The sequence below is a fragment of the Lepus europaeus genome, chromosome 8, assembly GCF_033115175.1.
Source record: "Lepus europaeus isolate LE1 chromosome 8, mLepTim1.pri, whole genome shotgun sequence".
In the NCBI taxonomy this organism is placed as follows: domain Eukaryota; kingdom Metazoa; phylum Chordata; class Mammalia; order Lagomorpha; family Leporidae; genus Lepus; species Lepus europaeus.
Genome location: NC_084834.1, coordinates 115299454 through 115324325, shown reverse-complemented (window position 1 = coordinate 115324325; position 24872 = coordinate 115299454). Strand labels below are relative to the sequence as shown.

At 40.1% G+C, this 24872-nt stretch overlaps 1 protein-coding gene across 18 annotated transcripts in view; it reads left to right on the top strand.

Annotated features, from left to right (window-relative positions):
• The first annotated feature begins 338 nt into the window (after positions 1 to 338).
• Positions 339 to 24872, top strand: part of ADGRL3 (adhesion G protein-coupled receptor L3) — a 486726-nt gene continuing 462192 nt past the window's right edge. For 16 of the 18 annotated variants that reach the window (XM_062199279.1, XM_062199284.1, XM_062199276.1 and 13 more), the window contains exon 1: positions 339 to 559. In XM_062199279.1, the coding sequence (XP_062055263.1) occupies positions 369 to 559 (191 nt within the window). In that variant the 5' untranslated portion in view covers positions 339 to 368. The remainder of the gene's footprint in view (positions 560 to 24872) is intronic. The other 2 variants (XM_062199271.1, XM_062199270.1) reach the window with 2 other exon arrangements.

Sequence of the window (24872 nt, the reverse complement as noted above, 5' to 3'; positions counted from 1 at the left end):
GATTTCCACAGTGAGTCATGATTTCCTTTCTCCTGTTTACATTGTGTTTAATTTGTTTTCCTCTTTATATTTTAAGATTGAAGGACACATTTTTAATTTTATAACGCTGATTTTTCAGAAGATTGAATTGAAAATTTTATCTTTTAACACAAATCCTTTCGGATTTTTTTAAAATGAAAGCCTGGAAGGTTACTGAAGTGAGAAATACTCTACCTTATGTAAAATTATGACTCCTAACTGGTGTTTCTTGTTCTGAGTTGACCCCAAGCCCCGGAGAAGTACACAGCTGCGTGTTCCGTTGAATGTACTAAGGATGATTTCTTGTTCCCCCACCTCTTCTGGCAGCTTTCAGCCGTGCCCCGATTCCCATGGCCGTGGTACGCAGAGAGCTCTCCTGTGAGAGCTACCCCATCGAGCTCCGCTGCCCAGGAACCGACGTCATCATGATCGAGAGTGCCAACTATGGGAGGACTGATGACAAGATCTGTGACTCGGACCCTGCTCAGATGGAGAACATCCGGTGTTATCTGCCAGATGCCTATAAGATTATGTCTCAAAGGTAGGATCCTTCTCTGCTTCTTGCACATATACCGGCCTTTGTTAAGTATCTGTGTGACGTATGGACATAGGTAAGAACACTGTTGTGGGTTTTAAGATAATTTGAAATACTTTTCAATGTCTGACCATTCCCTGTATCACCAAAATGGTAGTTAGAAATTGCAAGGAGCGTTTGGAAAATTGTGAGCATTTATTACATTATCTATTAAGTTTCATGGTCTAATCTGCCTATTATAAGAAACATTGTATTCTTCAGAATTTTCAAGAATAGTTGTCTCCAAAAATTGCAGAAGAATTATTTCACTGCTAGCAATTATTTTCTAATAGTGTAGAAAAAAAGTTAAATTGAACTATTGGGCAATTTTTATGATCATTAATCAAAATGTAGTAAAAGATGGTTGACTTATGATTATATGGCCTGTGATGCCAACTACCTACCCCAAAGAAAACTATGAAAAAAGTATTCATTGTCTGTCTAGTATGTGAAATTGATTAATCTACATTGTTAAGATAAACTACGACAACATATAATGTCATTGTATAAGAAAAAGATCTATGATTTTAAAGAGTCTGGTCAGTAGAACTACAAAGCATTGAAGGTTTAAGTTAGATTATAATTTCTTGGTAAGCTAAGTGTTAAATATCACTTAAGTAACTATTTACTGTTATGCTTTCTTGGTAATCAGTTTTGAAATCACTCATTTATGATAGGCCTTCACACATTCTGACTTCTTGGTCATAAGGTACTTTTAAATAATTCAGTAAGTGATTTGTTTAATGAATTTAATTTACTTAATTGAGTAAGCCAGCATTTTCATTAAGATATCCATTCAAGCATATCTTTCCCATGTATTATTTAAGGAGTTCTGAAAATTTGAGGAAAACTATAGGACAAGTAAAACTGAAGAAATTGAATTCTTAAAACAAAAGCAATGAATTTCAAAATTGCCTTTCTTGTACTTAGGTCAACTGTCATTATTTATCAGCTTTTATCTTCTTGATGCTAAAAATCCTGGCATTTCTGTGTGTGTGATTAATAAAATTGTTGGTCAGCATCTTATTTTTATAAGTTTCTATTCTATAAATTATTAATGCCGTTTATGGAATGCAAGGTTTTTGATGATCAAAGTTTCTGAAGTGTACTCAGAGTATAACTTGATGCTCTACAGACTTGAGTATTTTTGTCTATTACTTAAGTGATGGCATATGCCAAATTGAGAATTGATGAAAGATAAGATTTTGATTTTATGGATTCCATTTGACTAACTTTGGTTACATTTTGCTGCTCTTGTGTGTCTGTCTTATGGATGCGTATTTGATCTACATCCAGCCATGCCTACAGCCTGGGTGATGCCTACAGCCTATGTGATGCCTACAGCCTGTGTGACGCCCTACAATCATTTTGTTGCATGCAGGTGTTGTGATGATCTCTTAGGAATGGTATTCTGTGAGGAGTGTAGATTGGGCACTGCAACACAATTCTGATTTTCCTCTTTTTCAGATAGACCACTGAACATTGGATTCTTCTGGGTCTGTTTGGGGTGTGGGATGAGAAGGAGGTTCTGTTTTTCTCTGATTAAATTTTCATTTAAAATGTAGCAGAAATGTTAACTTCACTTGCTCTTTGATCTCTGTGATTTTTATGGAAAACATTTTAATCCCTTCATTGATATTATTAATGGCTTCCAAAATAAGCCCTTAATCTTATAATCATTGTAAAAAAAATTATAATGGATCATCTGGAGCCACTGAATTACATGGGATGCATACATAAATTGACAAATCTGTGGTGTAAAAATGCTTTAAGCATCCCTAGTAAATCATTTGGTAAGCCCTCCTGGTGATTTCTCAAATAAGAGTTGTCACTTAGATGTAAAATTGTGGTTAATTCTCCATAGAAGCAAGATCCTCTTTATATTTGAACCATTAAGTGTACTGCATTTACACTTGTCCAAATTAAATGTTTTTGACTCTTGCATAGAGAAAATCGAGTTCTGTCTTATAAACTCCCGAGAGATGTGATGGCCATGGAACTTAGGGTGCTTTATAATGAACTTAGTTAGGCTACATGCCAAACACTGCATGTTAAATAATGCCAGTAATTTTAATTATGACACAGAGATATCATATTAATAATGATGTGAACTGTTTCAGTAGGTAAATGTGTTTCAGTTGAAATCATAATGGAAATTATCTTTTCTGAAAGGCGTCCCAGCTGAACATGTTTTCTTTCATATTGACTTCTAGTATGAGACAACATCAAGGTTTCAGGACATTTTATAGGAGGATTATTACTAAATATTACTAAAAGTTACTTCTGTTTATTGTATAACCTCACCAAAAAGCCCCCATAACTTGCCTCGGATATCACATAAAAGTAGGGATATAGAGTGCCATTCATGTGAACATTTGAATACACATTGAGTAAATGCATAAATTAAATTCATGCTGACATGCGAGTTAAGTGTGAAAAGCTATAAAAGGGTATGACAGTTGATTCCCACATGTTTCTCCATTAGCACTCTCTAGTCTAATATCTGCTGTGTAGGTGCTGCTTTCCCTTGGCCTTTGAGGTCGCTCTGACTGTTCTCAAAGGCCAGCTTCTCTGTCCACCACCAAACTCCAGAATAGTCCACATTGTTCCTATCATTATCCCACTGGAGGGTTTGTTCAAATATTGGAATAAATTTATTCATCCTTTTCAGAACTTCTCATCTTACTTATTACCACCTGCATCCATCTTTGTCATGTCTAAATATTAGCCAACCTGTAGTTTCGCATAGCTACCTCTCTATAGTAAATTGTAGGCTTCTAGTTATCTAAAACTAACTTTTTATGCTCAAATTAAATGTAAGTATGCTCTGTAATTTTGTCATTCCTCTTAAAAGTTGTCTTAACTCTGTTAAATCTGGGTGACTTCTGTTTCTTTTTATTTTACATTTATACGTTCCATAGAGTCTTAAGACATATATTGTGTATAGCTTTGGAATCCAAGTTGGGAATTCAGCTTAGATTTCTTGTTATCCTTAGCTCTTCTTTTTTTAAGAATTTTCTTTTTTTTTTAAAGATTTATTTCTTTATTAGAGAGAGTTACACAGAGAGAGGAGAGGCATAGAGAGAGAGGTGTCTTATAGCCTCTGGTTCACTCCACAATTGGCTGCAATGGCCGGAGCTGCACCGATCTGAAGCCAGGAGCCAGGAGCTTGTTCCAGGTCTCCCACACGAGTGCAGGGACCCAAGGACTTGGGCCATTTTCCACTGTCCTCCCAGGTCATAGCAGAGAGCTGGATTGGGAAATGGGGCAGCTGAGTCTCGAACCAGTGCCCAAATGGGATGCCAGCAGCTCAGGCTAAGGTGTTAACCCGCTGCGTCATAACACTGGCCCCTATCTTTAGGTCTTAATGGAAGCATTTCAACTATTAACTCAGTCAGTACACAAAAGTGTATAATATGCAGATCACTATGACTGTTACTGTAAGATTTGATGGATTAATAAATCAGGCATGATTCCTGCCAAGAAAACTAAACTTTGAAGCAGATAAGAAATAACTAACTGTATCATTTGCTCAACATTTTATTTTTGTCTCATTCACATTTAGTGTGGAGAGCAAAGGGAGGAAGTTTCTTGAGCCAGGTGACAATAGAGAACACTTCATTGGAGAGGAAGTGTTAGAGCTGATTCTTGGAAGACAGGAGCATTAGTGCAACCAAGAGACCAAAATGATACTAGGTGTTCCAGGGAAGAACACCAAAAAGATTGTATAAGTTAACTAAATAATCTCGTATAATATATGCTTGTTTTGTGTCTGACTTTACTCATTGGGTACATTTTTACATAACTTTATTGAAGTATTTAAAAATTTATTATTTTATTTGAAAGGCAAATAGGCAGAAAGAGATTTTCCATCTGCTGCCTCACTTCCCAAAAACCCATGATAGTCAGAGCAAGGTCAGCCCAAAGCCCAGAGCCAGAAACTGAGTCCGTGTGTCCTAGCTGGGAGACAGGGACCCAGGCACTTTAGCCATCACTGGTTGCCTCCCAGGGTACACATTAGCAGAAGGCTGGATTGAAAAGGGAGGAGCTGGGACTCAAACCAGGCGCTCCTAGATGGGATGCAGGCATCCCAAGTGGCATCTTAATCACTAGGTGAAATGCCTGCCCCTTAAAGTAGTTTTATATTCTGTATAATTCACTTGTTTCAAGTGTATAATGAGTGTTAATAAATTCACCAGGTGGTGCAACAATTCTGATATATCAGTTTTAGAACATCCCCATCATGCCACATGACTCGTCATGTCAGTTACTAATGACCCTTATCTCCTCTCCACCTCATACAGTGACAAATCTGCTCTCTGTCTGTACATTTATCCTGACACATTATGTTTAAAGCATGAACACTTGAAATCAATTTTTTTCAGAATTCAATTTTTAAATATATAAGGCCTTATATTTGAGTTTAAAAAACCAAACTTATAACTAATATAAAATGAAATAGGGTGCCCCAAAATTGGGGATTTTAGTTCACAGTAAATTTAATGAGTTAACAGCATATCATAGTTTTCTAAATAAATAAATATAAGGTCAGGGCTGGCACTGTGGTGTACTGGGTAAGGCCGTTGCCTGCAGTGCCAGCATTCCATGTGGGCTCTGGTTCAAGTCCCGGCTGTTCCACTTCGGATCCAGCTCTCTGCTATGGCCTGGGAAGGCAGTAGAAGATGGCCCAAGAGCTTGGGCCTCTGTACCCACTTGGGAGACCCAGAAGAAGCTCCCGGCTCCTGGATTTGGATTCAGATGGGCGCAGCTCTGGCCGTTGCAGCCAATTGAAGAGTGAACCAGTGGATGGAAGACCTCCCTCCCTCCCTCCCCCCCCCCCCTTTCTCTCTCTCTCTCTGCCTCTCCCCCTCTCTGTAACTATGACTTTCAAGTAAAATAAATAAATCTTTTTAAAAAAAAGTTTCACTTTTGTTAGGATGACTCTTATCAAAAAGAGATAACAAGTGTTGATGAGGGTATGGGAAGTTGGAAATCCTTATACATTATTGGTGGAAATGTAAATTGATGCTTCTGCTATAGAAAAAAAAATATGAAAGTTCCTCCAAAAGTTATAACTAGGGGCTGATGCTGTGGTGTAGTGAGTTAAGGCATGGCCTGCAGTACCAACATCCCATATGATCACTGTTTCAAGTCCTGGCTGCTCAACTTCCAATCCAGCTTGTGCTAAAGCACCAGGAAAAGCAGCAGAGGATGGTGCAAGTGCTTGGCCTCCTGCACCCACATTTAGGACCTGGATGAAGCTCCTGTCTCCTGGCCCAGCCCTGGCTGTTGTGGCCATTTGAGGAGTGAACCAGCAGATGGAAGACTTCTCTCTCTCTGCCTCTACTTCTCCCTCTTTCTAACTCTGCCTTTCAAATAAATCTTATTTTTTTTTAAAGTCATAACTATAGCTCTCATATACCTTCCAATCCTGTTGGCCATATATCAAAAGACATGGAATCAGAACCTTGCAGAGATAGCCACACTCCCATGGTTTTCTGCAGCATTATTCCTAACAGCCAAGATATGCAAACACCTGAGTCTCCAGTGGCTGTTGAAGGCTCTGTAGATATCTGCTAGGTCCATTTGGTCTGGAGTGTTGATTAACTCTATTGTTTCCTTGATTTTTTTGTGTGGTTGATCTGTCCATTGTTGAAAGTGGGATATTGAAGTCTGTAATATTTCCAGAAATTTGTCTTCTAGATCTGATATTCTTTCTTTAGTCTTATCTATTCTCTTTACAAGGCTTTCCACTGCATTTTTATTTGATGTATTAAATGCTTCATTTCTTAGTATTTCATTCTCACTTCTCTTAAATATCTCAATTTCTTGGGAGAACTTTTCATTTGTATTGAGAATTTCCTACTAGTTAATCTGACAATTTTCTGAATTCCGTTTCTGGCATATCCTCTGTCTCTTCATCTTCACTATCTATTATTGAAGAGTTATAGTTTTACTTTAGGGGGCTCATGGTGTCTTCCTTATTCTTATTTAGGGTTTTTCCTTTGTTGTTCAGCATTTATGTATTTTTTTCTTTTTTTTTTTTATGTCTGATTGCTTTCCTCTTTAATTTGTGTCTTTGTAATTTAGTGGGACATCTACACTGTGAGTTCCAGGAGGTGTGTCTTGGATGTGGCCTGGGTGCTCTGTTCAGTATCCCAGAGTGGAGTGGCTATCTAATGTAAGGCCGCTGCGAGGCTTTGTAGCTTTCCTCTGGTTTTTGGTTAGAGGAGGTTGTTTCCTTCTGTTGGTGTGACCCACCCTTACCTCACAGATGCAGGACATCCTGGTGTTAGTCTGGTGTGTTCAGGGTTATATTGCCCTGCTTAATGAGCTGCACCTCTAATCTAAGGATATTTTCTTGTGGTGAGGTTTCCCTCTGTTATGAGCTTCTCTGTGTCTGTGAGTTGCAGGTGCAAGGACCGAGCCCCACCTACTGGAGCCCAGCTCACTTCTTAATTGTGGTAGAGGAGGGTACCAGCTCCAGTGAACAGAGCCCTACCTACTGTAGCCTGGCTCGCTTCTCAATGGTGGATGGATCTAGCTTGAGTTTTCGATATTCAGGACTTCTCCTTGTTGTAGAACTTGCATAGTGGAAAAGAAATTCTTCTGAAATGTTGTGGTCCTCATTCCTGGGTGGGAGGTGTGACAAGGTGACCCCCAGAATTGATGGGCATGTGTCTAGCAGGCAAAGGCAGCAGTCCCCTGCTTACCTTTGAATATGTAAACACACAAAATGGCTTCTCCCAACCAACTGCAGGTCAAGGCAGGGGTGGGAGGGAGGTGGCAGGGAATGCATAATCTCTTTGTTCCTCTATACCTTCTCTTTTTTACCCAACATGGGACTTCAAAAGCAGTTTGCCAAGCTTTCCCTACAGCTGCTATCTGCAGCCCCAAAGACCCACAATTTCCAGTCTCACCTGGTCTGCTGGGGGCTGGCGCCAGCCTCCCTGGTCCAAGCCTCTGCCACTTTCCTTTCTTATTAGCTCTTTCAGCATGGACCTGGACCTTCCCAATCTCTGGTTTTGTTTTTGTTTGTTTGTTTGTTTTTTGACAGGCAGAGTGGGCAGAGAGAGAGAGACAGAGAGAAAGGTCTTCCTTTGCTGTTGGTTCACCCTCCAACGGCTGGTGCACGGCGCTGATCCGAAGCCAGGAGCCAGGTGCCTCTCCTGGCCTCCCATGCGGGTGCAGGGCTCAAGCACTTGGGCCATCCTCCACCACACTCCCGGGCCATAGCAGAGAGCTGGCCTGGAAGAGGGGCAACCAGGACAGAATCCAGTGCCCTGACCGGGACTAGAACCCGGTGTGCCGGCACCACAGGCGGAGGATTAGCCTATTGAGCCATGGCGCCGGCAACCTGCCCAGTCTCTGTTGCTCTCCTGGGCTTCCCATCAAGAATTCCCCATGGCTCTGTCTCCAGGGTGTGTCTTCTCTCCTTTCTATCTATTTAGCTCCATGTGACTTGGATCATCCTATTGGTATACTGCCATCTTGATGAAGTCAATTTAAATTTAGTAGGATTTCCAGTGAGAATAGTACAAAATAAATATTGGAAATTATTTCTGGAGGCATGTATGTATGTACAATGCCCATTTATTGAATTATCTTAGAATCAAAGATCATGAATCTGGACATTTTAAAAAAGTCCCTCTTCAGAGCTTTCTCTCAGCTACAGAGGTAAATGTATAGAGTAGAAGTGTTTATTATTTTTTGTTTTTAAATAGGTAATCTAAAATTTTGTTTTAGTTATTAGTAGGATTTTAATAATAATTCATTTTTACATATTGTAATCACATCAGAAGCATTCCATGTAGGGGGAGACGTAGAGAGAGAGAGAGAATTGTTTCTCACAGTTCTGAAAAGTTATATTTCAGTTTATATCAGTAGCACTGCAGGGGATTTTACAGCTTACAAGAGGATCTTGGTTTCTGTTGTATTCACTCCTAGTGAGGTTAAGAATTCTTTCAATAGCAGCAGCAGAAGAAATGCCAGTGGCAGTTCTTGCATAGACACAGCTTCCTCAGTGTTTTCCAGTAACTCTGTGTATGTACATGAGTTTGTCCATTCGAGCAGTCTCCCTTGACAGATTCATTATATTGTGTCTTGTATTTCTTTTATGATTTACGGAAAATCAGAAATCAATCATCCTATCATTGACTTTTCCATTGAATCCAGAACAGGTACAGAATTTGTAATACATAACACAGTGTTAAACAATGACAATTTGTGTGTATAATAGTTTTTTATAAAAACGGAAAATGTCCACTCCCCAAGCCCAAATTCAGAAAATATGGAGAAATAGAAAAATTCATTCATGGAAAGCATATGTTTGTCTCCTTTAATATTTTAGTCCCGGAGTGCAGTGGAGGATGGCCCAAGTCCTTGGGCCCTGCACCCCATGGGAGACCAGGAGAAGCACCTGGCTCCTGCCTTCGGATCAGCGCGGTGTGCCGGCCGCAGCGCGCTAGCTGTGGCGGCCATTGGAGGGTGAACCAACAGCAAAGGAAGACCTTTCTCTCTGTCTCTCTCTCTCACTGTCCACTCTGCCTGTCAAAAAAAAGATATTTTAGTCCCTTTCAATTCTTAAAATACATCCTGATAATGTCTACTACATTCCTCCCAGGTACACTTTGCTAGGAATTTAGTTTTTAAATACATTGTCGGTTGCCCCTCTTCCAGGCCAGCTCTCTGCTGTGGCCCGGGAGTGCAGTGGAGGATGGCCCAAGTGCTTGGGCCCTGCACCCCATGGGAGACCAGGAGAAGCACCTGGCTCCTGCCATCGGATCAGCGCGGTGCGCTGGCAGCAGCGCGCCTACCGCGGCGGCCATTGGAGGTGAACCAACGGCAAAAGGAAGACCTTTCTCTCTGTCTCTCTCTCACTATCCACTCTGCCTGTCAAAAATAAATAAATAAATAAATAAATAAATAAATAAATACATTGTATGTTTTATATTTATAGTTCTAAGGTAAAATTTTTAGTGAATGGTTTAAATGTTGTATAGCAGTTTAGGATGAAAACTCAAAGAAATTTTGCTGGTTCTCCTTTGCTTCAGAGAGTATTAACATTTTGTTGCAGCCACACTCAAAGCAGAGTTCACAGAAATTTGGTGTCTTTTCAGGGGCTCCACAGGTCAAAATTATTCACAGTAGTGCAATATTATTGACTTTGTTCTGCATAGTGACAAATACATTGGGGGTGCAGAAAACAATGGTAAGAAAAACTACTAGCACCTTAGCAGGGATGGAGGCATTAGCAACATTGTATTCCTAAACTGTCTCAAACTTAATGCCTTTTTTAAAAAGATTTATTATTTATATGAAAAGCAGAGTTATAGAGAGAGGGAGAGACAGAGAAAAACCCTTTGTTCTGCTGATTCACTCCCCCGGTGACAGCGACAGCCAGGGGTAGGTCAGGCCAAAGCCAGCAGCCAGGAACTTCTTTCTGGTCTCCCATTTGTGTGGCAGGGGCCATAGAACTTGGGCCATCATCTGCTGCTTTCCCAGGATGTACATTAACAGGAAGCTGGGTTGCAAGTGGAGCATTAAGGAGTCCATAATTTAAATGTTAAATCAGTCATTAGAGGAGAAGATACATTCTGTTTTCTGTTGCTATAGCAAAATACTAGAGAGAAGCTATTTTATAAACAAGAGAGGTATATTGGCTTCACAGTTCGGATGGCTGAGGGGCCAAGTAGCGTGATATCAACCTCCTGGTTTTATCAATGCAGAGAAAAGTAAAGGTATGGGTGCCAGCAGGAAGGAGCAAGTGTGTGGGGCGCTCTCTCTTTATAACAACTCACTCTCTCAGGAACTGGGGTCCCAAGAGAACCACATCAGTTCTTTCTGAAGGCAGCAGCCCCAGTGGCCTGTCCAGCATCCACCAGTCTCTGCTTCTCACTCTGCCGCTCTGGGGAGATAGTTTCCAGCACGTGAACTTTTGGAGGACAGACTCTACCCACTTCCAAATTATATATATATATTTTTTTTCTATTTTTTTGGCTGAAAATTATTTATTTTTTCATTATGTTTACATGGAATGATACTCATTCTCTTTGCTTTGAAATGATCTGAACTTTTTCTGTGAGCAAGTTTTATATGAAGAGGAAAGTATATTGCCAATACAGAGCAAAATCAGAATTAGAGTCATTGTAATATGAAAAATACTATGATCATTTTATGTCCAGACATGCCTGAATTTAAACCTTTATTAAAATTATACAACATGCTTTAAAGTTAAAAATAGAGTAATTAAAGCAATAGAAACTGGGGGCCAGCATTGTGACAGGGTGGGTGAAGCCACAGCCTGAAATGCTGTCATCCCATATGGGCACCAATTCCTGTCCTGGCTGCCCTACTTCCAAACCAGCTCCTTGCTAATGCACCTGATAAAGCAGCAGAAGATACCCCAACTGCTGGGGCCCCTGCACCCATGTGGGAGACCAGGAAGGAACTCCTGGCTCCTGGCTTCAGTCTAGCCCAGCCCTAGCCATTGTAGCTATTTGGGAAGTGAACCAGCAGATGGAAGATCTCTCTTCCTTTCTCTCTCTCTGCAACTCTGCTTTTCAATTAAATTAACAAAATCTTAAAAAATAGAAACTGAAGTCAGTTCATTTGTAAATGATCGATAGCACATGTTTGGGGGGAAGGACAGTCTTATTCTATTTAACACAAAAATGTTGATGCACTGCCTTTATTTATTTATTTTTTAAATATTTATTTATTTGACAGGTAGAGTTACAGACAGTGAGAGAGAGACAGAAAGGTCTTCCTTCCGTTGGTTCACCCCCCAAATGGCCACTACAGCCAGTGCTGTGCCGATCTGAAGCCAAGAGTCAGGAGCTTCTTTCCTGGTCTTCCATGCGGGTACAGGTGCCCAAGCACTTGGGCCATCCTCTACTGCCCTCCCGGGCCACAGCAGAGAGCTGGACTGGAAGAAGAGCAACTGGGACTAGAACCTGGCGCCCAAATGGGATACTGGTGCTGCAGGTGGAGGATTAACCTAGTGTGCCACCACACCAGCCCCTACACTGCCTTTATGGGTATGTGTTCTGCAAGAAATCTTCTTCATGTGAATGCAGCATTGATTTCAGTTTGCTCTTAGAAATGAATTAGTAAAGGGACCGGTGCTGTGACATAGCTGGTAAAGCCGCCATCTGCAGTGCAGGCATCCCATATAAGTGCCAGTTCAAGACCCGGCTGCTCCACTTCCAATCCAACTCTCTGCTATGGCCTGGGAAAGCAGTAGAAGATGGCCCAAGTGCTTGGGACCCTTCAGCCGCGTGGGAGACCTGGAAGAAGCTCCTCAATCTGGATCAGTGTAGCTCTGGACTCTGTAGCTTTTTGGGTACTGAAACAATAGATGGAAGATCTCTCTCTCTCTCTCTGCCTCCCTGTAACTGCCTTTCAAATAAATAAGTAGATTTTAAAACAACAACAACAAAAAAGAAATGAATTATTCAAGCAGAGGTGGAGTTTGAGAACTGCTGAGCACCTGTTTCCTGAAACTCAAGTGTTCTGTGATCCTTTTCATTTGACAGTGTCCCCATCACTCTATGGCCTTCAGCAAGCATTAATAAATGCATGGCCAAACACACTCAACAAAGCAAGAACAATTCAGTTTTGCAGAACTGGAGTGGGAGATCAGCTTTGGGGTTCCCCATGTCTTCACATTTGGCTTATGAAGCTTATCAGTCATTTCCTTCATTTACTGTGTTTCCCTGCTCCAGGTTCCAAATAAACTTCACAATCTCTAGTCAGTCAGTAGAACTTGAGCTAGCATAGGAAACATCTAGAGGAAACCAAAGGAAAGAAGCTAAAAACATCTACTATGCGGTGATATAGAATAAAGCAGTGAAGTAATTATCTGAGAATAGCTTAAATTCACTTGGAAGATCTTTCTTTCTCGTCATCTCCTTGTTTTTCTGCCTTTCAGAATTCATTAATTAATTAAAATCTGACCTGTGTCCTCTTGAGGGGGAGTACAGCTCCTTTCCTCTCATGCAAAAAGCCTTGTTTCAGCTCATTTTCATCCATATTCAATTACAGGCATACACAGAATTCCACATAAATACTTTGATTATTAAGAATCAAAAACTGCTAGCCTATTAATCTTTTTTGTTTGAATTAATCATGTTTATGAAGTATTTTGGATATTGCAATGTTTCTTGGAAAAATGAGCGTTGTTAGAACAGTTCAATGTATCACTAAATAAAATTGTATCAAAGAGTTATTGAGAATGTCCTATAAGCCAGGCAATATGCAACAAACTTGACATGAACTTAACTCATTGAAACCTTCTCTCCCTCCTAGAAAATGGAAATCATTGTTATTCTTACTTCACAGATTAGGAAATGAAAGGCCAGAATGATTAAGCAACATCTAGAGATCACATTTAAGTAACACAGAAGAGTTACCCAGTAAATGGCAAAGTGTAATTTTAACGTTGGTGGTGCAGCTCAGAAATACATGGTAACTATTTATCGTGTGGTGCCTTGTGAACTCTGTCTACCATGTGTCCTATTTTAAATGAAAGTAACCAAACCAGGAAGCAAGTATGTATTAGTCACAATTACTGAAAACATTACACACACATGCACACTGTTAGTGGTTGGTTCTGACTTTATCATAAAATGATGAGAGTGTATGTTGGAAGCTTACGAACTTATGTGGACTTTGTCTTCTGCCTTAGAATAAGGTTCCAGGCCAAACATCGAAGTAGAAGAGATGAAACTTTTTTATTTTTAAAGATCTATGAAATAGGGGCCGGCAGCGCAGCGGCTCAATAGGCTAATCCTCCGCCTGCGGCGCTGGCACACTGGGTTCTAGTCCCGGTCAGGGCACCGGATTCTGTCCCGGTTGCCCCTCTTCCAGGCCAGCTCTCTGCTGTGGCCTGAGAGTGCAGTGGAGGATGGCCCAAGTCCTTGGGCCCTGCACCCCATGGGAGACCAGGAGAAGCACCTGGCTCCTGGCTTTGGATCAGCGCAGCACACTGGCCATAGCAGCCATTGTAGGGGTGAACCAACGGAAAAGGAAAACCTTTCTTTCTGTCTCTCTCTCTCTCACTGTCCACTCTGCCTATGAAAAAAAAAAATATATATATATATATCAAATAGGATGTTGTTATCATGTTTGACATTTTAGCGTTTCATGTGGACACAGATGATCTACATGAACACTTCAGTGAAAGTGAATATACTGGTGATAAGGAGTAGTTTGAAGCTTGTATATATATACAGAAAATAGATGTCACTTAATTTGTAAACTTAAGTATAGTGAGTGTTCATGAATTAGAAACTACATCATGTAAATACTTATAATTCAAAAGATTCCAGATTTTTATAATCGAACTTGAATGTAAATAACTGAGTGCCATATAATTTCTGTTGTGTGAATTTTCACCACCCAATATTTTCACTAATGAATCATAAAAACAACAGTGGATCTTTATTTGTATGATAATATAGTGTTTGTTTTTATATAGTTGAATGCATTCTTATTTAGTATTCTGATCTATTTGTTCTTTACCTGAGCACAGATTATACTGAAACATTTGTTAAATTTTTCTGAGTTCTAAGAGCCACAAACTGTAACTGACTCACTGTTTCTTTATTATTAGGAATATTACTAAACAAAGTCTAGTTAGACCATTCTGTTAATGTTTTCAATGTTCCCAACATGTGTCAATGTGATTTGTTTAAGAGAAATGTTATTTCCTGGGTGATACCCAATATTTGCTAATATGAAAAATTCATTAATCGTTAATGACTTCTGTAAAGTTAGATATTTACTTTATTGCTTCTGTAACAGGAAATTATATGAATCATGTTTATCCATAATTAGAGTTGCCAAACAGTAAAAGCAAAATATGTTATTTCATGCATATGGGTTGATTTCAATGTATAAATATATATGTGTTTGTGTTTTGGCTTGAAAGACTTGAAGTCTTTCTGAAAATGCCAATACCCGTAACTATTAGTGCTATCAGTCTCTGAAAATAAACATTTGGAACTGTTTCTTGGACTTGTTAGTGTATGGAGGAAGTGCGGCTGGCAGAGAACACCAGCCTGCAGGAGCAGTACCATGCCAGAGAGGAAAATGTGCTTCCGAAGGAATAGAAAGAGGAGAAAGCTTTTACCACAGAAACGAGAGCAGATGGCTGTGGGTCCAAAAGCAAGTAGACAGTCACTGAGCCAAACGGATGCAAAAAAAAAAAAATATATATATATATATATATATACATATATATGTGTGTATATACGTATGTATAAAAGGAAGGAAAATGGAGGTTGAGAGCAAAGGAAGGGAAGAGAAAAAGTTGCAAAGTGTCATGCTCTTAAAACTATATATATATATATATATATATATATATGAAATATATGAAGTTTGTTCCTTTTATAGGAATAGAAAGTTTAGGGGCCTGCGCTATGGCACTGCGGGCTAAAGCCCTGGCCTGAAGCGCTGGCATCCCATATGGGCGCCAGTTCTAGTCCCGGCTGCTCCTTTTCCAATCCCACTCTCTGCTGTGGCGTGGGATAGCGGTAGAAGATGACCCAAATCCTTGGGCCCCTGCACCCACGTGGGAGACCCAGAAGAAGCTCCTGGCTCCTGGCTTTGGATTGGCACAGCTTTGGCTGTTGCGGCCATCTGGGGAGTGAACCAGCGGATGGAAGATCTCTCTCTATCCCTACCTCTCTCTGTAACTCTGTCTCTCAAATAAAAAAAAATAAGTCTTAAAAATAAATAAATAAAATTTACTTGCCAAAACAAAAGTTAAAAAAAGATGATGTTCACCTTAAATTTTTGAGGTTGAATTATTTATATCCACTATGATCCCAGAACATCACCACTGATCATCTAACAAACCCTCTGTATGTTTTAGATTTGCAGATTAATGACCTTCTAGAGTTTAACTTACTTAGCAAATTCAATCTAGCAGGACTATGGGAAGGATTTACGAGAGTCCTTTACCTTTAGCAACTTCTTATTTAAGGTAATGTTCTAATATCGCCTCTTGATTCACTAACATTGCTTTTTGAATTTGTTTTATAGTGATGGCAGTTATAGCTTTAGAATGACACCCACAGAATCCATAGACGCTTGGGTACTTGCTATGCCCCTGAGTGATTCTCTTACATGTGATACACACTGTGTGTGTGTTTCTGATAATGCTGATATCTAACGTTTCTGACTTTACTGGAATGCTCCTTGGTTATCTTTCTCTCCCCAAGCCATAATTGTTTCTCTTTGTATTGGAATATAGCACAAAAATACCTATGGCCAGTTTCATTAAAATCTTCCAGACAGTGAGAATTATTTCTCTGTAGGTGCTTTAGAAATTAGGGTCACAAAAATGTACTCCCTTTTCACAAATGAGTCTCTGCAAAATTTGTCATAATAAAAGACCTTTCACCTTTCCAAAGAACTCAAGTAGATCATCTTTGCCTGAAGAGATATATTTCTGAATTATTGTTGAAGTTAGGTTCTGACAAAAAGTCTTTCAAATGACTTTATTGTAAATTGCTTCCTCCAGTAGCATCTGCTTACTGTGACATAAAATACTCTAACAACAGACTTGGTGTGTAGTGTAAGCTTTCAGGGAAAGTCATGGATGTGGAAAAGCCTGAATTATTTTAAACAACCTAGTCTACTTGGATTTCGGAGTGGAATATGAGCCACCTTCTGCATACTGACAGATAATCATCTGGATGTCACCAATGAGGTTTTCAGCATGTAGCTGAAATGTTACACATGAGTGCCTACAGAGAAAAAGACAAACCTTTTTAAAAGAGATTTATTTATTTGAAAGGCAGAATTACAGAGAGAGAGTGAGACAGAGAAAGAGGTCTTCCAACCACTAGTTCATTCCTCATATGACTGCAACGGCCTGGGCTGGGCCAGGCAGAAGCCAGGAGCTTCATTCAGGTCTCCCTTGTGGGTAGCAGGGCCATCTTCTTGTGTTTCTCCCCGTTGCCTTAGTAGGGAGCTAGTTGGGAAGTGGAACAAGTGGGACTTGAACTGGTGCCAACATGGGATGCTTAATGTGCTATGACACACTGCCAGTGCCAGAAAAAAGACTCCTGATGTGCTGTTATCATACCCGTTTCTGATATCAAGAAAGATGTATTCTATGTCCCTTGAAGTTGCACAAGGCAAATGCTTTGTTCTGACTGTACTTAATACTTGTTGGCAAAACTTGCTTTTTAACATTATTCTAGCAAATTTGAAATCTGTAGAACATGATCTAACAATCATACAATTGCAAAATATTTTCCCTAATCAATTTATGCCTATTAAGCATAATTGTTTAAAAAAAAAGTGTGAATGAATTGTATCTCAATGAACTCAAACTATCAATTCCCACAATAGGATCCATAATTTTGGGGACAAAATTTTTGTATACATTTGATTCTGTGTTCATGAAACCCAAATACTCATGATTGAAAATCAATTCATTTTTCGTAGACTTTTTCAGAACCTAGATGTTATTACAAAAGCACCTATTTATATGTTAAGACTCATGAGTATTTCAGATTTAATTGTGTGTCTCATACTTCAAACCAATGGTGGAAGGATATGGTGTGAGATTTTTCTACTGTGGCCATCCAGCTAAGGAAAATAGAAGAAATGTTTTTTGGAAAATTTTTCAGAGCTGCATAGGGAAGAAAAAGTGAATTTGTATCTTTCTTCGCAGGTAATTGGAAATACTCTCATTTTTAATTCCTACAGATGCTCATTCCTAGAGATTTTCATGATCCTTGCGTCCTTCAGTGGTTTATAGCTTTTTAAAAGCAAGTTGCCTTTGTTATTCCCTTTGCATGATTATGTGTGAATGTAAGTTTTTAGATCATGCATCTGTTAAGAAAATTTCAATATGAACTGGATAAAAATCCAACTGTTTCAAATGAATTATGTATTCAGTCGGATAACTGAATAATCCGTGGGAAGCTGACCTTGTGAGTTGTTTGATCTAGCATCATATCTACCAACTCTGGGTTGACACCTTCCTCAGGCTTCCAAAAAGTGATGCCATCCCACCCTCAGTAACAGAGGTGCTGTTCTTCCAATCCAGAACAGTTCTAAGACTCAAGAGTCTTAAAGAGAAGGGTCTTTATCCTTGCATTTCCAGCTAAACCTGTTTATCCTCATTGGATCACCTTGCTGTCACATCTCTAAAGCAACCACTTTGTCAGAGGGTGGAATACACGGAGTGCCCAAAGCTAGTGGTTCTCCATGTTACATTTGACAATGCCTGGAGATATTTTTGGTTGTCACGACTGGAAAGGTGTTAATGATATCTGGGGTGAAAAGGCCAGGCATGCAATAAAATAACCTGTGGTGCACAGGACAGCCCCAACAAAAACATCATCAAGCCCTAAATGTGCCAAACACCGGTATTGAGAAACCTTGCCTGAACTAGTCAGTGTCCACCAATGGTTCCAATCCAAGGGGAAGCATGTATCCAAAAATGAAGAAAATCATTTCAGCATGGTATATTTCTATGTTCTTGACAGAAAGTGAGAGAAATAGATACTGAGGAAATAAAACAATCTGCCCATCCCCTGTTCCAGAGTCAACTCAGTGTTTCATGTGAAATGATCATAAAGCATATATGTATATGTATATTCTCTAGCAAAAGCGCTGTACTAGTATGCAGTCTGTAATACTGGCTGACCCAGTACAGATATGCCCAGGAAATTGTTATTTCTTCCAAGTTTCCCATTTGGAAGCTCATCTGTATGCTTCCTAGAGTCTATATTTGGAGCTATGGAAAAACTCCATAGTTTTTTCATAATATTCACTGTCCAGAACTTTTCAAAGACCCCTTGGGAGATCTACAGTGATTCCTCTAGATTTGGTTCTGAATATTCCAATCTTGTACATTTCTTTTTTCTTTTTTTTTTTTTTTTGACAGGCAGAGTGGATAGTGAGAGAGAGAGAGAGACAGAGAGAAAGGTCTTCCTTTGCCATTGGTTCACCCTCCAATGGCCGCTGCAGCCAGTGCACTGCAGCCGGCGCACCTCGCTGATCCAAAGCCAGGAGCCAGGTGCTTCTCCTGGTCTCCCATGGAGTACAGGACCCAAACACTTGGGCCATCCTCTCCTGCACTCCCGGACCATAGCAGAGAGCTGGCCTGGAAGAGGGGCAACCAGGACAGAATCCAACGCCCTGACCGGGACTAGAACCCGGTGTGCCGGTGCCACAAGGAGGAGGATTAGCCTGTTGAGCCACGGCGCCGGCCAATCTTGTACATTTCTATTCTACTCCATTTGGTAAGATATTTGGAGCAGATTTTTAGAGATAGAGGTCCTATCTGTGAATTTTGCACATGTCTGTCATCTCATTCTGACAACATAGTTGAAAATATCTTGATAGCATAAAGAACGGTCCACTCTCCCCCCACACACACACTTTTAAATTAGTGGTGAACGCAGGTGGATTTTCAGGAGAGTCATAAGCAATGCTGTCACCCCAACACTTGCATCTCAATGAAACAGCCTGCACAGTGGGGGCCGGTCGCATGTTTAGACTCAGCAGATTAAATTGTGGATTAGAGACCAAACCCCAAGGGAAGCGTTTGAATACAATTTGCTCCTTATGAAAATGATGAGGTTTCCTTGTAAGGAAATGCCTCTCGAGCCAATCAGAGTCTGGACAGTCTGGAGAACATCAGGGCTCCTTGCAAATATTGCCAGCGATTTTTCTACAGCTGGTCACTTTGTGACTGAAAGGTCACAAGGCATAAATGGGATCAGAAGTCTCCTTTGCTCACCAATGCCGTGTTTATCCTTCTAGAACCGGACATAGACTCTTGTATGTACATTCAGAGGCTTGGGACTAAAGAGCTTATTTTCTCAGCTTTCAGAATGTTTTCAGCATTTTTTTGTTCCCAGCTCTTTGAAAAACTAAACTCATTGACTCCATTCCTCTCTTTTTTTCTTTTTCTTTACCCTGACATTTGAGATTCAGTTAATGGCACCATCTACCACAGTTCGTGGCACATCTACCACAGTTGTCAGGATCTCAGAATCTTTGTCCTCTCTACAGCAGCACCACCTCTCTGTGAAAAGACTAAGCTGCAGTGTGCTATTTCTGAGTGCCTGGTTCAAGTTCTGGCTGTTCTGGGCTTCTGATCCAATGTTCTGCTACGTGCCCATGAGGTAGCAGATGATGGCCCAAGTACTTGGGTCCCTGCCACCAACATGGGAGACCTGGATGGAGTTCTTGGCTCTTGGCTCCAGCCTGACCCAACTCTGGTTCTTGTGGTCGTTTGAAGTGAACTAGCAAATGGATGCTCGCTTGCTCTTTCACTTGCTCTCTCCCCCTCCCCTCCCCCCACCTTCTCTCTTATTTTTGCTACAAGTTTTGCACATAAAGACTTAGTGAATTTTCCCCCTCATACCAACACTGGTCTGTGGAGATTAACATGGAAGCTCTGGACTGTTTCCCTCCCCTGATGTCTTGAACTGAGCCCTGGCTGCCTCCTTGCATTAGCACCTGCCTCAACTCCAGGTTGATAAGGTCAGAATAATTAAAACAACTGGATAAGGAAGCATGGGCCAGGCTTAGTACTAACCACAATTTTTTAAATTAATTTTTTAATCAGTAGTATATTTCCTCTGCAATAAAATATCTGCAAAAAGTATAGAGAAAAATACCATCACAGGTTTCCCTTGGAATGAAATAACTGAAGAATTGTATGTGAAATTGCTTAGATATTTAAAACTATAGGTTATGTCTTAGCAAAAAAATGTCTTGAAATAATATAAAAACTGAAAAGACCATTCCTTCCTTTTCCCTTATTTCAGATTATATCATAAAACTCAGTAAAACAATTCCATGTGTCTTATTATTACAGTAATTGATGTGACTTTTTCAGAATTCTAATCTCTCTGACACGAGTAAGCCATTGTTAAATATTGCATAGCAAAAATAGGAGCATTATTTATTGAGGTAACCAAACATCATAATTATTTTCCATTTCAGCTTGAATCAAAAAGTATATTTAAAAAGTACATTAAAAATAAAAAGTGTACTCATCCACAAAATTTTAGACAAGTTTGATTATGGAAGAAATCACCTTGCAATGAAATGGAAGTCAAAAGTAAACGATTCCGGTTTTTGAGAAGACTTTAGTTATCTTGCTAAGGCTTTTTCTTGCACCAGGAAGCAATTTTCACAGAATTTGGACTTTCGAAGTGTAAAGAATCTTTTCTATTTTCGATGCATGTGCCTGTGATAGAAAAGATTGTTCACTGTATTGTCTGAGAGAGCTTGGTGTTTCATGGGAAAGGTCAGGAGCAAATGTGTGTCCACAGTGGAAAAATAAACACTTGCATTAATCAGCCCATGTTCTGCCTAGACCTGGTGGTGTGCAAGTACTTCTGCTTATCGTCTAGGGGTATGATTGAATTGTGCGTAGCTCAAGATCACTGCTTTCCAACCAAAGGTATAAGAATAACTAGAAAGCTTTTTTGTTTGTTTTGGGCAATAATTAATATGAAAATGCAAGTTATTGCTTTTCAAACCTTGGGCACACGTGCATATTTTCACCTGACCTTTTATTCAGAGCTGATATATGTGAACTGTGTGCAGAAAACTGCTGAGCAAGTCCAGGCTTAACAGTGCAACCGGACTCTAAGTGACCAACGCAATGGGCTGTTATCTTAGGATGCTCCTCCACAGCAGCCACTCTTTTTTTAAAAAATATTTATTTATATATTTGAAAGTCAGAGTTACACAGAGAGGGAAGGAGAAGGCAGAGAGAAAGAGGTCTTCCATCCACTGGCTCACTCTTCAACTGGCCGCAATGGCCAAAGCTGCGTTGACCCAAAGCCCAGAGCCAGGAGTTTCTTCTGGGTCTCCTACACGGGTGCAGGGGCCCAAGGACTTGGCCCCTTGGGCCATCTTCTCTACTTTCCCAGGCCATGGCAGAGAGCTGGACTTGGGCCATCTTCTCTGCTTTCCCAGGCCGTAGCAGAGAGCTGGATTGGAAGAGGAGCAGCCAGGACTTGAACCGGCGCCCATATGCGATGTCAGTGCTGCAGGCGGAGGCTTTACCCAGTACACCACAGCGCCAGCCCCTTGTCAGCTGCACTTCCAGGACTTACACTAAGTGCTGGGGACTTAAATATGACTATAGTAATTCCTAACTAAAAGGGGGTCTCATGGGGGAGATGGCAGGTACGTTACATAAAATCCTATGGATACAAGGAGACTGATGCAGTTCATGAAAGTACTAATTATCAGGACTCCTGACACAGCCCAATGTGGGCTGGGAAGCATCCCCTAAGAGTGAAATCATCCTAGCTAAGATTAACATGTTTGAAAGAGGGGTCAGAGGCGCCCTAGGGTGACAGTTCAGCATGGACTGAGAAAAGAGGTAAAGGGTGACAGACACAGATATGTTGCAAACTCCTGCATTTTAGTGACACTGCAATTTACAGTGTAAATCAGAGCAGTAGAAGACAAGATACGTAAATGTAAAAGGCTGGCTTGCTCTCATGATAAGAATATTGGATTTTGTGACTACATTAGTTTGCTAGGGCGGCCATCACAAAATGCCATACACTGAGTGACTTAAACAACAAAACTTAGTTTCTCACAGTTCTGAAAGTTGGAAATTCAAGATCAAGGTATCCTTAGGGCTGGCTTTCCCGGGCCTCTTTCCTCTGCTTGCAGATGGCTGCCTTCTCCCTCTATGTGTGCTCACATGACCCGTTCTCTGTGCCTTAAATCCTCTTTCTCCTCTTATTGGGACACAAGTCATATTGGATCAGGGATCTTCCCTTATGACCTCATTCAATCTTAATTACGTCTTTAAAGACCCTATCTCTATATGGAAGTTATAGCTTCAACATAGGAATTTGCAGTTTTGGGACACAATTCAGTTCATTGTGATGTTTATAAGTAGGGCCTATTGAACAATTTTAAGGAAGGAAATAACTTCTTGCATTCAGAAAATCCCTGTTTGGATGAGTAATGAAGATAGATTTGAATGGGATAAAAGTGGAGATCTCGGGACCAGTTAGACGCGTAACAAGTCCAACTGTGAGAATGTTGGTCTGGTTCTCTGTGAAATGAATGGAGCAGGCAAGACAGAGTACAGAGCAAACTCTGAACATGGTGTTAATTGGATGCAGAGAATGAGGGCATCATAAAGCACAAGATAAATCCCAAGCTTCTGTCTTAAGAAATAGGTGATGGCACTCCCCTCAGAGGAGAGCAGGTGTACCTGACAAGGGAATAAATATCTGTAAGGCCTATAGGTTGGGCTAGTCTGCCTCCCACATTTGTATAAACAGCTCTGTATCTTTGATCTGATCCCTTTGTAGTTCCACTCTTGATCCCTCTGATCCAGCCATGATAGTCCTTGAATATGACAGAAACAAAGCATTTAACAATGCTCTTAATTTTTTCATTGATCAAGTGAGCAGCATAAACATTGTTCCTTTTAACTTACTGAGAAATGTTGAAGATATGTCAGGGGCATATACAGGAAAATATAAAACAAAAAACTATAGATGGCGTTGTAAATATAGAAGGTGAGAAGACAGATCACAGTTCTAAGATAATCAGATAAAACATTGGGCAGATATTAGAAATATGAAAGGAAAAGCATACCATTTTGCAAACAGTCCAGGTTTATTGAGAGATGTAAGCTCCAGTGGCTTTAGAGTGATAATGATAAAAACTGTGTTAAGTTGAAGTGTTTGGCATTTTCCATAGGGTTTGCTGTGTTGAGATGCTAGTCATCTGCTGTTGCATGTTAGGAAAAGAGTTGCAGATTGGTGCCTCCTCACATGGGGCACCAAAATGTTAGGAAAAGAGGCGCAGAATAGAGAGGAGGAAGTGTACAAATTTACAGCCAGACTGAATTTATTCAGAGAAAATAAATTTGTGGGTGACCAAGTGCCCATGTGCACATTGATGGAACATGTGGCAGAAGGCTGCCACCCCCAGGGGCGGGGCCTTTTTAAGGAGGGATATAGGGATGGGGGGTTGGGGCAGCAGGTGGAGGGGACTTCCAGGTACTGGGCGGGGCCTTGGGAAATAATTCAGGGTGGGGTATGAGGCCAATAGGGTGTGAGACCCAATTGAGTTTCAAGGGCAAGGAATACACTCCAAAGTTTATCTCTTTTGGGCAATGAGGGAGAATGGCTGAGCCTTATGTCCTTGTTCCATCGACATGTTTTTATTACATAAAAATTTTTATGAAATTTTAAATTTTGGATTACTTAAAAATACATTTTCAAATAATATCTGAAGGAGAGGTTTTTTTCAACTTTTATTTAATAAATATAAATTTCCAAAGTACAACTTTTGGATTATAATGGCTTTTTCCCACCATAACCTCCCTCCCACCCACAACCATCCCATCTACCACTTCCTCCCCCATCCCATTCTTCATCAAGATTCATTTTCAATTATTTTTATATACAGAAGATCTACTTAGTATTTACTAAGTAAAAATTTCAACAGTTTGCACCCACACAGACACACAAAGTATAGAGTACTGTTTTAGTAGTAGTTTTACCGTTAATTCACATAGTACAACACATTAAGGACAGAGATCCTACATGGAGAGTAAGTGCACAGTGACTCCTGTTGTTTTAACAATTGACACTCTTATTTATGATGTTAGTAATCACCTGAGGCTCTTGTCATGAGCTGCCAAGGCTATGGAAGCCTCTTGAGTTCGCCAACTCCGATCTTATTTAGACAAGGCCATAGTCAAAGTGGAAGTTCTGTCCTCCCTTCAGAGAAAGGTACTTCTGAAGGAGAGATTTAGTTCATAATTTGTCTATGTTTACTTGAATCTGAGGATGTGAATAACAATGAGCTTGAATGATGAACACTTCATCATGTTAATAAGTAGGGTTCCATTTCATCTTGAGCTTTGTTTTAAGGAATGCGTCCATTGCAGTCAGGAATCTCAATAATCTCTTGAGTTCACAGAATAGAGAAAGCTAAAAATATAAAAATTGCTTGATTTACCTTCATAATCATAGAAGTTATGCTGTAATGCTATTTTGCAATAGTAGCAAATTTAGAAACTCAAGGTATGTAACTTTTCAACACATATTGGAGTTGTGTCAAAGCTAGATCTTTATAATTAAATTTAATCAGAGCCAGATAGTGATATACTAAATTATTATAGGCTTGTTAGAAATTATTTACCTCAGATGTGATTTATGCCTTCACTTATCTGGAGTTTGAGCTGATGTCACCTGCCTGAATCAGGTGAAACAGGGCCACTATTTCTGTGATTAGAAAATGTGGA